Source organism: Motacilla alba, chromosome 2 (genome assembly GCF_015832195.1).
Source record: "Motacilla alba alba isolate MOTALB_02 chromosome 2, Motacilla_alba_V1.0_pri, whole genome shotgun sequence".
NCBI lineage: Eukaryota > Metazoa > Chordata > Aves > Passeriformes > Motacillidae > Motacilla > Motacilla alba.
Genome location: NC_052017.1, coordinates 17760898 through 17774623, shown reverse-complemented (window position 1 = coordinate 17774623; position 13726 = coordinate 17760898). Strand labels below are relative to the sequence as shown.

General features: G+C 39.0%; 1 protein-coding gene across 2 annotated transcripts in view; it reads left to right on the top strand.

The window, feature by feature from the left end:
• The first annotated feature begins 930 nt into the window (after positions 1–930).
• Positions 931–13726, top strand: part of ARMC3 (armadillo repeat containing 3) — a 64502-nt gene continuing 51706 nt past the window's right edge. For both annotated transcript variants that reach the window (XM_038129747.1, XM_038129748.1), the window contains exons 1-3: positions 931–1202; positions 7781–7824; positions 12277–12325. Coding sequence is in view for 1 of the 2 variants with exons in the window: in XM_038129748.1 (XP_037985676.1) it covers positions 12278–12325 (48 nt within the window). In the remaining variant the exon portion in view is untranslated. The remainder of the gene's footprint in view (positions 1203–7780; positions 7825–12276; positions 12326–13726) is intronic.

The window sequence follows — 13726 nt, the reverse complement described above, 5'->3', positions numbered from 1 at the left end:
TTACCTGTTACTACCTGACTTTGAGGCCCCCAAATGGTTCTATTTGCCTGTTTTGTGTTACTCCTGCAGCTACTCATAGCAATCACGCTGCGTTTCAAGTAAAAAATGTTATTTGATTTCAGAATTCAGCTTAGGATTCCATCCAGAACAGCCCTGGCTGGCAAAAGAGAACACTGGAATGAATTATTATTCGGAGACTAGCACAATTTTCCACACAGCACAGCTTCCTCCATCACCAGCCTAGAGCTGAGGGGAGACGAGGCTGCGCCTCGGGCCGCTGCTGTGCCTCTGTGCCCCTGCTCTGCCCTCGGGGCTCTCACAGAGGTTTGCCTGAGCCGTGCTCTACCTCGTGGAGAGGATTTCCCCATTTCTCCTGAAAACTGCTGGCTTCCACTTTTCTTTTTTTTCTTTTTTTTTTTTTTTTCCCCATGAATGCTCTGAAAATAGACAGTGAAACAGGGTAGAGAAAAATCACGAAAGTAAGGTGTGAACGTATCTTGAACATAACTTGAAAATTTTAGACAGCACACGTCGGTTAATTTTCAAATATTGTGTCTTTGGGTGAGTAAGCAGCCTTTTCCTTTAGTCTGCAGAAATAACTGATTCCTTTTTCCATCATTACCCAGTGCCCATCAGCATCGACGGCTTGAAGTTTCCCTCAAAGCAGCGTCACCAGCACTCCGGAGTCGGGATAAACTGTGAAGAAGCGGATTAAACGCGTGTGTCACGGCGCAACGCTTCCCCGAAGGCTTCTGGGCATTCACACGAAACGCTCGAAGCCGTTGCCCAGGGACAAGCGGCAGAGCGGAGGGAAGGAGGCGCGGGGGCGGCGGGCCCGGCTCCCTCAGGCCCGGCCTCCCTCAGGCGCGGCCGCCGCCGTCTCCCGGCAACGCCGAAGCGGCGGCGCGGGCGGCGCGGCGCGATCGCCCCCGGGCGGCGCGGGGGGCGCGGGCGCTGCGCTCCGCCGGCTGCGGGCCCAGGGCGGGGGGCGTTGGCGGCGCTGAGGGCAGCTGGGCTCGGGGCAGTGAGCACAAATCGCCGGGTACGGCCCCCGGGTCGCGGAGGTGCCGGGCCGCTATCGGCGGTGTCGGGCGGGCGGTGCGTTACCGGCCGAGCCCTCGGGCCGTGCCCCGGCTCCCGGGGGGTCTGGCTCCTTGGCGCTTGCCAGTGAACTGAGGGCCACGTGTTTGTAGACCTTCAAAGTAAGTTAAAGTTATAATTTTTTTGGTTTTGTTTTTTTTTTGTTTGTTTGTTTGTTTGTTTCTTTGTTCTGTTTTATGATAGCATCCTTCCAGGTACCAGAAGAGAACTTCCAGAAAGGATAGAGCAAGACTATTTATGAGGGCACATAGTGACAGGATAAGGGGGAGTGGGTTTGAATTGGAAGAGAGTAGGTTTAGATTAGATATTGGGAAAAAATTCTTTACTGAGAGGGTGGTGAGGTACTGGAACAGGTTGCCCAGGGAAGCTGTGGATTCACCCACAACTGTGGAAGTGCTCGAGGCCAGGTTGGATAGGGCTCTGAGAAATCTGGTCTAGTGGGGGTTTGGAACTAGATAATCATCAAGATCAACCATCCTTCCAACCATCATTCTAAGACTCTATAATTCTTAAAGGCATACATTGAAGTGTCCTCCAACCACAGCCAAAAAACCCCACTAAAAACTTACTGTCTGCATGATAAGGGTATCTACTCCTTTACGATGGCAGTGGCACTTGCAAGATTTATATTAAAATTGTGGTGTTTAATAACAGCTGAAGTGTATCAGTATGAACATAAATAAAATTTAAACCCAGACAGAGAATATCCTGCACTGAAGGGCTCCTCATACTATTTCATGCTAGAAACTGGGAGTTTAGCTACTGGTGCCAGCAATGGGTGGACACATTTAGCAGATAACTGTACCAGTATTTTTAGATGTGAATTGGGAAGCAAGAAACTGCAGTAAGGAAAGACCTGCCATAAGGAAACTTAGACGGTAGAGGAAAAAGAATTTTACTTAAAAATCTAGATAGATAACATGGAAAAAAAAAAATAACAGTTCACTTCAGGTGATACATGGAATTTCTGTAACAGTAACATGAAAGGTATGAAATCTAAAATTCTATGGATTGGAGATGAGAATTTAAAAAAACCCAATTGGATACAGAAGCTTTCTCTAAAAGAACAGTAACAGGTGATTAGGCTATTTGGGGGAAAACCTCACCTCATTTATTAATATTTCAAAAGTTTTGGGACTTTTGAGGATGGGAATTTCAAAGCAAAATATGGATCAGCTGGTAGAGAAGCATCATCTGTAATACAGAACTCTTTTAAAATATTTTTGGTTATCTGATGTTATCATCTGTATGAGATAGTCTGATACTTATGCAAGGTAAAGACATCTGCTTTCTATCCTTCATTGACAGTGAGCAAGATCACTTTCACATTTATTGATGAAAGCAACATTTCCTTTTTTAACTTCCTTTCATTTTTGTGATTTTTATCGTGTTGCCGTTTTCTGATTATCTAATATTCCTCTAACACAGTGAATGCCAACATGGGATTATATGTCCACTGCTGTCCTTAGGTTTGCAAATCTGCTACCTGCATATTTGTCTTAAACTGCAACAATTTTTTTTTTAAATTTTTTTTTACTGTAAACGTAATAAAGCCTGGTAAATGAGCAGTTAAAATGAAACAATAGGGCTACCCTTGCAGACATAACCATCAAAATCATGAACGTGATAGTAACACATCTGAGACGTTTCCCGTGTTGACAAAGAAGTATGAGCACAATTTTGTACAAGGCAGGAGAGGCTTCATCTGGGATGTTCAGCAGAGGTCATCCATGTTTTCAAAAGGACTTAAAAAACGCTTATGAGGATGATCTTTCTAAAGCAAAAATTCAGAAAAGGAAACAGCCAATACATTTCTTTGAAGATAAAATTATTAATGGAAGCAGTTGCCTTATCCCTATATTCTTACCAGGTCTTGGAAAAGTAAGGGCTAAACTTAGAGTTTATCTCATTTCCTGGGGTTCTACTTACGATATTGTGTTCTTTACTCATAATTCATGAGTGTGTGTACGTGTGTGTGTGTGTGTGTGTTTTGTGGTTGCTGTGTTTTTCTTTTTTTTGAGTCCCCTTTTCAGCCTGCAGAAACTCTTTTGTTGCCTTTGCTATGTCGTGTCTCAGCCATTTCTCAGAGCCTATTTATACTGTTTAAAATAACTTCATTTTCTGAAAAATACTTCATACTCTTTAACTGTGCTTTAGTTAGCCAGATGGTGACATATGGCCATGTCTCTTCTTGCTCTTTTGCTTGTACATGCATAAACTACATATTTGCAGTGGTAAACTTTTTTACCAAGAAAGGGAAGAACACAGGATTTCAGTATGGGCAGTGTGAGACGTCCTTTGATTAAGTTTTGCATCCTTAAAATAGACAGAGCCTCTTATATATATCTAATATACATGTATATGAAAAAATTATTATAGATAATATTATATTATAATATGTATTATATGTATATTATGAATTGAAATAGAGAGGAGGATAAACATTCTTTTTGTTTCATTTAGGATTTTTATTTTTAAAAGCCTAAATAATTATAAAATTTCACTATAAGATATTATGTTTTACAGTTTTTATTAAAACATTATTCAATGAATAACATGCTGCTGGGACATGATTTTTCTTTCTAAAGCAATCTGAACACTTCACTCAGCAGCATGTGTCTTCAGAGAGCTTGTGAGGCCCCTTTTTTGAGCATCTTTTTATGTAGATAAGTCTTTAAACATTCTGGTTGAATTTAGATACATCTTTCTTCAGTTATTTACATTAAAAGAGGCCCTGGGGAAAGATCTTGACTAATTAGAGGATTGGGCAGTTACCAGACATGTGAAATTTAACAAGGTCAAGTGTCAGGGACGGGACAACCCTGTAAGTATGCACAGGAAAGGGACCTGGGGGTCCTGGTCAATGACCAGCATGGCATGACCCAGCAGTGCCCTGGCAGCCAGGAGGGCCAGCCCTGTCCTGGGGGGCATCAGGCACAGCATGGCCAGGTGGGGCATTGTCCTGCTCTGTTCTGCCCTGGGGTGGCCTCACCTCGAGTGCTGGGGCAGTTCTGAGTGCCACAATATAAAAGAAGACGTTAAACTGTTAGAGTGTCCAGAGGAGGGCCTTGAGGATGGCATGATGTATGGATGGAGATGGTGATGACATGAAAGTATGGAGAGGAAGCTGTGTGAGAAGCAGCTGAGATCACTCCTCATGTTCAGCCTGAATGAGACCAAGAGGAACCTGCCCTCCCTCTGCCTTCACAGGGAGAAGTGGGAGGTCGAGCACTGATCTCTGTGGTGACCAGTGACATGACTTGAGGGAATGGCCTCAAGGTGTGAGAAGGGAGATTTTTTTTTTTAGGAAAAATTTCTTCACCCAGAGGGTGGCTGAGCACTGGAACAGGTTCCCAGAGAAGTGGTCACAGCACCAAGCCTGACAGAGTTCAAGAAGTGTTTGGACTCTCAGGCACATAGTGGGACTTTTGGGGATGGTGCTGTGCAGGGCCTGGAATTGGGCTCGATGATCCTGATGGGTCCCTTCCAACCCAGCAGATTCTATGAGTCTATGTGGGAAATAAGGAATCTTTTTTTTTTGAGGAAAGTAGAATTCTTTAGGCTAACAAAATGAGATGTTTGTTACCTTCAGATAGAGGAAGGGCATGATCAGAGGGCTGGAGTACCTGTCCTATGCAGATAGGCTGAGAGTTGGTGGTTTTCAGCCTGGAGAGGAGGAGGCTCCAGGGAGAGCGTAGAGCACCTTCCAGTACCTAAAATGAGCCCACAGGAGCGTTGCAGAGGGACTTCTTACAAGGACTTGTAGGGAGAGGGCATGGGGGAATGGCTTTAAAATTCTAAGAGAGTAGGTTTAGGTTACATAGTCACTCAGAGGGTAGTGAGATATTGGAAGAAGTTGCCCAGAGAATTTGTGGATCCATCACTGGAAGTGTTCAGGGCATGGTTGGATGGAGGTTTGAGCAGCCTTGTCTAGTGGAAGGTGTCCTTGCCCATGGCAGAGGAGTTGGAATGAGATGATCTTTAAGGGCCCTTCCAACCAAACCATTTTAGGATTCTAAATGTATTCTGATTCTATATATATAAATATATGTGGAATTTATATAATATACTATATAGTACATATAGAATATAGTAAATATATATTGTATAGTATAAATATTTACTATAAATACTGTTTTCATACATGGCAGCAAAGAAAATAATTGAAGTAATTGAACAACTTTTTTCTAACAACTTCTTAATGAGAGAGATGGGAAAAATATTTAACATTTAAAGATACAGAGTGATAGGTGGGATTAACATGAGGCAGTGGCTGTGATGGGGAGGGGGACAAGTCCACTCATTCAGGGTGTCCCTTTCCCCTGATGTCCCCGTGAAACTGACAGGAGGAAGCATTCATTTTAATTCATGTAGATTGTCACAGCTGGCTAAAATCTTAGGAGTGTCTTCAATTTTTTACTAGTGGTAAACTTCTCCCTGAGTCAGACCATCTTTGCCTTCTGAATGGGAAGTGTCTGGCTATTATAGCTCAGATAATGGTTGTGTAACTACTGTCTCTCACTTGGTTTAGATTAAGTAAATTTTTCTTTAGTCTGTTTCTCATGGGATGAGGGATTTCACTATGCATCTCAGACATTTAGAATCACTCACGAAAATCTCCTCAATTCATCTTGTCACAGCTTGGATTCTCCAAGGATAGATCGTAGGTTTGATCTTATTTAATATGTTCCTTATAATTTGGAAATTAGCAATAATGTAGAGAAATAAAAATATTCTGGTGAGATGAAAATAATTGGTTACAACTAAAGAAGACTTGTAGAAACTTCTGAGAGCTCTTCCGCATTTGGGTGAACTAGTAACACCATGACAAATAAAACTCATTGTTGATGAAAACACTGTAATTTAGACTGTCAGGAATACTTGGAACAATATTCTCTTCAGTGGTAAATCTAAATTAATTGTGATCAACTGAGAAAATGAGTTGTTTACCATATGTGGATAACTTAGTGAAAATCTTCACTGAGGACACTGGGTTAAAATAAAAACCCTGAAAGTTACAATGTCACTCGAATAGTAGTGTTCTAGAATTGATTACCGTATTTCTCGTTAGGTACATCATATCTGAGAAAGGTTTAACAGCCACAGAGGGACTCTGAGACAGGAAACATACATGTCTGGAAAAGCTATATGGAAAAAAATAATTAAGACAGCTTAGAAAGGAGGTAAATCAGAATGTACAGTGACTTATAAAGGAAGGTAGAAAAGATCAAGTCAAGGCATCTGGTAACTAAAGTTGTAATATAAGAACCAAGGGTTATTGTGTTGAATTGAATAACACATTTAAACTATTTACATATTTTTAAATCTAAGGAGTAGTTCCCTAAACAGTACACTTGACAATTGGATATAGGCTGTAGCATGTCTAAGAATGAGGAGTAAAAGGATTAGGCGTTTATGTGGACAGTAAAAATAGCTACTATTGTTAGGAAGAACATAAAAACTTTAGGAGATCTAAACCTTGGTACTTTAGGGAAACAGAAACCCTGTAACAGATGGAAGAAATCTGACTTTTGGGATTAGTTTCAGGCATTTATCAGAAACATTTGTCATTCTGGAGGCTGGATACTGATCAGCCATGTGGAGGACTGTTCTTATTCACAGAATCACAGGGTGGGTCAGGTTGGAAGGGGCCAAAGTGGGTCATCTGGTCCAACCTCCATGCTCAAGCGGGGCCATCCCAGAGCACATTGCACACAATTGCATCCAGATGGTTCTTAAATCTCTCCAGTGTGGGAGACTCCACAGCGTCTCTGGACAATCTGTTCCGGTGCTTGATCACCTGCAGAGTAAAGAAGCTTTTCCTCATATTCAGGTGGAACTTCCTCATCATTTTTTTCAACAAATATACTCATGCACACAGATAAAACAGTGGGCAAATTCAAAGGCCTTGACTTAATTGGTCTCCCATATAATGTATTATTTTCATATGGCACAAATACCTATATCTGCAGGAACTGAATATTAAATTGGACCTGCTATCTCTTTTTAACTCTCTTATTATATGAAGCCAAGTTTTTTAATAGTGTGGTAATGCTTGCACTGTCATGACAACACAGGGAAAGGGAAGTCTGTTGATCCATATTTAAGGAGTTGAGCAGAAAAAAAGATGAAAGGAGAATCTGGGAGAAGGAAAGGAGTTTCAAGACTATTCCACATTATTCTCTTAATTAAGATGAAGCTATCTGAGAATTATGAGGATATTTAAGCTGGTATACGGAGGACATATTGTTTTATGGGCTCAAGAAAGGAGTGAGATTGACTGCTGATGATATGATTATCTTTTGATTCCATTGGAGGGCAGCAGGACTAGAATGTCCATACAAAAATCAGTTGAAATAATCAATGATAATGACTGATTTGTAGGCAATTTTCACTGTTATCAATAGAAAAAAATAGTTTCTCTGAGACAAAAATAAACAGCTATACTTCAATTAAATTTGCTCAACTAAATTGACTTATGTGATTATCACCTGTAAGGCAAAAAGAATCCCACTTGTGCATCGTTTTCAGTGAGAACCTGAAAATCATGGCTAGGTTGTAGTAACATGGATTGAGACTATGTTAAAGTATCAAACTGTTAATTTGAAAGTGGATCATGTAATAAACAACTGGTTAGAAGCTATTTCTAAATCCTTCTCCTTGCATTGCTTTTCCACAGGGGTAATTGCACTCAGCACTGACCTTTGATTCCTTGACTAAGAGGTAAGTTCCACTGCTGGCAGTACCTCTGATTTATTCCTGTTCTTCGACTCAGCTCCTGCAGTATGTTTAGGGTTCTAGGTTGTTGCAGCTGTTATTTTAGGTTTTAGAAACAGAAGATGCAAATGGAACAGGAAGTGTTTTCTAAGTGCGTTGTCTCATTTAAACCCAGGAAATACAATGTTCTTTAAGTGTATGCAACAGGATTCTAATAGGGTTAAGGAAGTGTAAGACTTCGATATTTCAAACAGAAAAACAATCAAATCTTTCCTCATATTTCAAAGTATGATTTATAGATTCTTTCTTTGTTAAAGCTCGCTTGCTAGCCATCATCTCATGTTTTTTAATAAAAAAAAGTGTAGTGATTAGAAATAAGTGGGTATCTCAAATTTACAATCTAAGAAACTATTCACACTGAGAAAAGCAACTATTCACATTAAAGCATCACAGTAAAAATAAGTAAGTACAAGGATCAGGGCCATAATTATCTTATGATCTAGTACTTGGAGTCTGCTCCTCTGAGCAGGCATCTGCAGCAACTCTTTCAAAAACTAAATAAATTTTTGGTATTTTATTTGACATCACAGAGATGCCAGTTCCTGATAAAATAGTTAAGAAGTTAGAGGCTTCCACTTTGAACCAAAAAAATCTGCATTTGTGACCTTGTGCAAAATCATTTTCCACTCACATGCAGAACGTTCTGGTCATAGAGATATTACTGGAGATGTGCCTGTTCCTGCAGCCATTGCAAAAAAGACAAGGTGGCTGTGTTTCTTCGTATGCCTGGTTCTGCTAGTGTTCTGTCTGCTATGATAGTGTCTGCCAGACCTAGCCTGGCATGTGGATTCATGTGGAGAAATGGGGTAATAAGCTTAGCTCACAAACTTAGATGTCAGTGTAAATACATGAGCTAACAACTCCAGACTCTGGTCTTGGTCCAAGGAAAAAGTAGTTATTTTTAAGGTGCTGTTCCATTTTAGATACCTCCTTTAAGATGAATCTGCCTTAAGAACTATTGAATATGTTGACTAGATCTCTATCAATTATCAAGCAGAGTGATTAACTTTAGTGCTGATACTTAGTTTTGTTTAATGGACACTACTCATGGATTCTGGATATGGGTTTAACTTAAGATGCTTACACTGGAGTGGTTCTGGTCCTGTGGGAAAGCTAATGAAGTTCAGAGTGAAACAGGGAAGTGCCTACTGAGCTAAGGCACTAAGAATAGCCAGAGCTATGGGAGAGTTTTGGGGATTGTGGTTTTGGAATGAGGATTTAGTTAGACATAATGACTGTCCTGCTGCTTGAGAGACACCACCTGATTACTCCACTGCACTAAAACTGGGTCGGAGAAAGAAAAGCAGGCTAGTTTGTCTACCACTGAGGCAATAAATTCCAGGTGAAGGACAGGAAGTAGCATAGAATGATAACTTCATGGATTGCTTGGCTATGTATTGGCTACATCTGTTAGGTCAAAGTACTTTATTAGCTCTACATGATTTAAAACAATCAACCCTTTAATCTCAAAAAACATATGTAGAAAAGACATGCTCCTATGATTCTAGAAATGTGCAGGACATGAAGTAGAGGATATTACTCAAATGAGAATATTATTTTGTCTTTAAGATTTAGAAACATAGAATTGTTTAGTTTGGAAAAGACCTTTAAGAACAAGTCCAACTGTTAACCTAACTCTGCCCGGCCCACTACTAAGCCATGTCCCTAAGCACCAAATGTCTTAATACCTCCAGGACTGGTGGCTGAAGCACTTCTCTGGGCAGCCTGTTCCAATGCTTACAATCATTTTGGTGAAGATATATTTCCTAATATCCAATCTAAACCACCCCTGGCACAACTTGAGGTCATTTCCTCTTGCTGTACTGCTTGTTATGTGGAAGAAGGGACCAGCCCCCACCTCGGTACACCCTCCTTTCAGGCAGTTGCAGAGAGCAAGCAGTAAGGTCCCCCTGAGTCTCCTCCAGGCAAAGTGTTAACCCATCCAAGCCATGAGCAGCAAGTTTGTCCAGGAATTAATTCATTTAATTACACATACATGTAATTACTAGTGAATCATTTTCATTTTCAAAATAAGTTTTACAGGGAACATTAAGCCAGCATTTGATAGATATAAAAATTTAGGCCCTACTACAATTGTCTACCAAATTCTAAATATTTAGATTGGTAAACTGAGAATCAGAAATAGGCATACTGTAAACCTACTAAGAAAAATACAGCATGCAGTTATCTTGGAGAGAAAGGGATTTGGATAAAGAAGCTCTTTTATGGGTCAGTAGCCTTTCAATACCTGTACACATTGATTGTCTTTGATAATTACAGTTCAATTCAGAAGACACATTTTTAATTATCAGTAAGCCAAAGAATTCCGTGTCCATCATTCCCTCAAGTCAGAGAATGACCACTGAATACAGAGAGCTTTATGGAAACAAAGCTCACACCAACATTTGATGGCACAATGTATTGAAACCTAGATTAGTGACTGCACCAAAGAAATAGACTGAGGGGCATAACTGACAGTAAAATAATTGACCTGTTCTCTCTGCTTGTTGCTACAAATCACACTGCTTTTTTTAAATGAAATTTTTTAAGGAACCAAATATTTCTGAACACTTAGAAATATGTAAAAGTTTCTTTAAAATATGCTCAGAAATTGGATGTATTTATACAGAGTGAAGAAATATTTGCCATTAAAAGCCTCAGTTATTCTTGGTCTTGAAATATATATAATATGAATCTAAGAACATTAATTATATAACATTATAAATAATTTTACATTAATTAACTTTTAAAATTAGTTGGTTTAAACTTAATTAAACTCACTCAGAATTAAAATTGCCTTTTATGACTGCAGCTTAATTTATATCTGAAATGAACTGAGCTGAACTGAATGATTCTGTGTCCATATCTCCATACCAGGATTTAGCACAATTTAAATAACCCAGATTTCCTGAATGTCCATCTAAATCTGGTTCTTGCATGTGTGCATGATTCTTACTTTCTACAGTGACTGCATAAGTCAGAAGGTAGTATGTCCATCCCAGCTGTTGAATATACTGTCAGTAAATTGTCCTTATGCTTTTTCTTCTATAAATTAATTTGTCTCTGGCCAAAGCTGTGCTTTCTGAAGCACTGAATTTGTGTGTGTGTGTGTGTTTCATACGTGTGTGTGTACAGATGCAATAGGGCAAAGCAGATTGGAGCTGAAAAGTCTTTGGCTGTGTGGATCTTCCTCTTAAAACTGTAATTAGTGGCCTGCCTATGAAGTTTGAAATTTCAGATCTGTTTTTAGGATGTGCTTTATCAACTGCTTTCATTAGTACTGTGTTACAATTCATTTGTTGAGATTGGTAGAGGAGCAGTACCTGGAAAATTCAAGAAGAGCTCCAAAGTTTTGTTGAAAACAGCAAAGAATAAAGAATACTTTTGTAAACAACCAGGCTACAGCTCATGTTGCACTAGAAAATAATCTCTTATACCAGTGGCAGGCTCTCAGTAGGCGCTGGCTGAGGGTGAATGTGTGGTCTCCCTTTGAGAACCAACTGAGGAATTAACAAGGGGTACTAACGGTGCACATTTCACTTTTACACAGTGTTAAAACAAACTTCAGCTTGGCATAACTTGGTTTATGTTCTGTGTATAACTAGTGCTAGTGGCTCATGTTGCCCTTTACTTTTGCCTGTACCTTAACTGGAAGGCTCTGCTGAAGTTTTGCAAGCTACATGAAATTAGGTCCACATGAGGTATTACATCCATATGATTCAGAAACTGCTATTAGATGCAGCTGAGAAGGTCTTCTTGGTTATGTGCACATATGCTAATACAGAAAGAAAAAGAAAAATAATAAAACAAGCTGGACTTTGTGTAAATAAATGTAACTTTTTAAAATCAATGAAATTTATACTGTGAAGAACTGTTTCTTAATACCTGCAGACCTGATTTTTGTCTCCTCTGAAATATGAACAGAGAATTCAAATTGTATTTGAACCATGTTTTCAAGGTAGAACTTATTTGTACATTTTGCAGTTGTATGGAATGTTTGCCAACATAGAATGTATAGACTAATATGGGGAAATGCCCTAAAAGGACTTTCAAGTTCATATATGATCTATAGATGCAGATAAAACTATTTACGGAAAGGGATATTCTATGAATTTGTACCACATTACAACCTGAGCCTGTGCTGTCTGAGACCTTTTTAGCTATGTATGTTGTTGACAGATGTCTTTTACCAAATATGTCCAAATGTTAGAAAGAGGAACTGCTTTCTCTATAGAAATTACTATGTCAAAGAAATTTTCAGACTGATTTCGTGGGTCAAATGAATAAGAAAGTCTGTCTTACAAGGTTCCCTGAATCACTGCTAAACTGGTTCCTAAAACACAGAAAGGAGTTTGTTTGCCTGCTTTTATTTTTTGTTTGTTTGTTTGTTTGTTTTAGAATGGGTAAAAAAGTAAAGAAGGAAACAGACTCTCCACCCAAGGATGTGGTAAGTTTATAAACTGCTATGTGCTATAAAATAAACATTACACAATTACAGGCCCAGCTCTACCGTCCTTACATAGTTCCTTATTCTCCTAGTTTACCCACATTATTCTAAAAATGGCTTTTAAAGATGTCTCTGTTTCTGCTTTTCTTGGACAGCATACAAACCAGAGTGACTGGGCATGTGTAGTTCTTTGTAGAGATTGTTGTCTTTGGCAGGCATTGCAAACAGTTATGCATGAAACAATCCAGGCTTCTTTTTATTTGAAGAACAGTGTTAGCTTTCTCTTCGTAAAAATCAAAGGAGAATGGAGAAGAGTGACCTGAAATCTGCCTGTCTTTTCAACTGTGAATACATTCTCTTTCTTTAAGGATGAAAGAGTTAAAAGCCTGGATGGATCTGTGGTTTTTTACTGAAAACAAAATTTGACAAATATTTTGAATAATACTACATACTCTGTCTCTTTTGCAAATATATACAGTTTTAAGAGGCAGTTTAAGTTTTTCTGTTGTCTTTGGAAGTACAGTAAAAAGTACAAGAGCTGAAGCCAAATATAGAATAATGGTGATAGGGAGACTTTTTTTTTTTTCAAAAGGTGGAGGTTAAGGGTCTGACACAAGCACACTTTTCAAGAATTTCTATAAATTCACAAGGTACAAAGAGGCCCCCAAAAAGAGAATTGTTCAAAACATAAATATTTTTTAAAGTTTATTTGTTTTCTTCAGAAAGAAGTAGAGGACATACAGAAACATTGAAAAGAGTACAGTGTCAAACTCTGTGTCAAATAAGTCAAATAACAACCAAATTCATGAAAATGGGGACCTCAATGAGTTCCACAGAGGGAGTACCACTCCTTCAATGAGTCCTACTAATTGCCAAGTTCTTTACACTGTTTTAAAAACCCTATGGATTTATGTGTAAAGAGTTGTAGTACTGCAAGAGCTTTTTCAAAGGTCACAGAAAAGTTAGGAAAAACTACATTGCTGTTTCAATATTAAATAAGCATAAATAGTTTTGACTAAGATGGTAATATCCCATAGTCATGATGTCGCTGAGACATAGCAGTTGACATCAGGTTTACCCAGCCGTTGTGTGGAATTACAAATGTAATTCATAACACTCTGTCAATAATAAATCCTTATGAAAGAAAATTGCATAAAACTTCAACATAACTTCTATCTGTATAAAATAGCCTAGAAAGCCAGGAGTCAAAAAGAAGGTGTATGTGGGTGAGTCTAATTTAAACAGGCCTGAGAAAATAAGACTAAGTATCTTTGGAGCCTAAGAAAAAGTTTGAAAGGCATGACAACACATTTGAGTCATACAGATGAGCTGAAGTGGTAAAAGTTGACTTCTTCAGTAAATAGCTAGAAAATCAGTAGATGCAGCACCACAATTTCTATA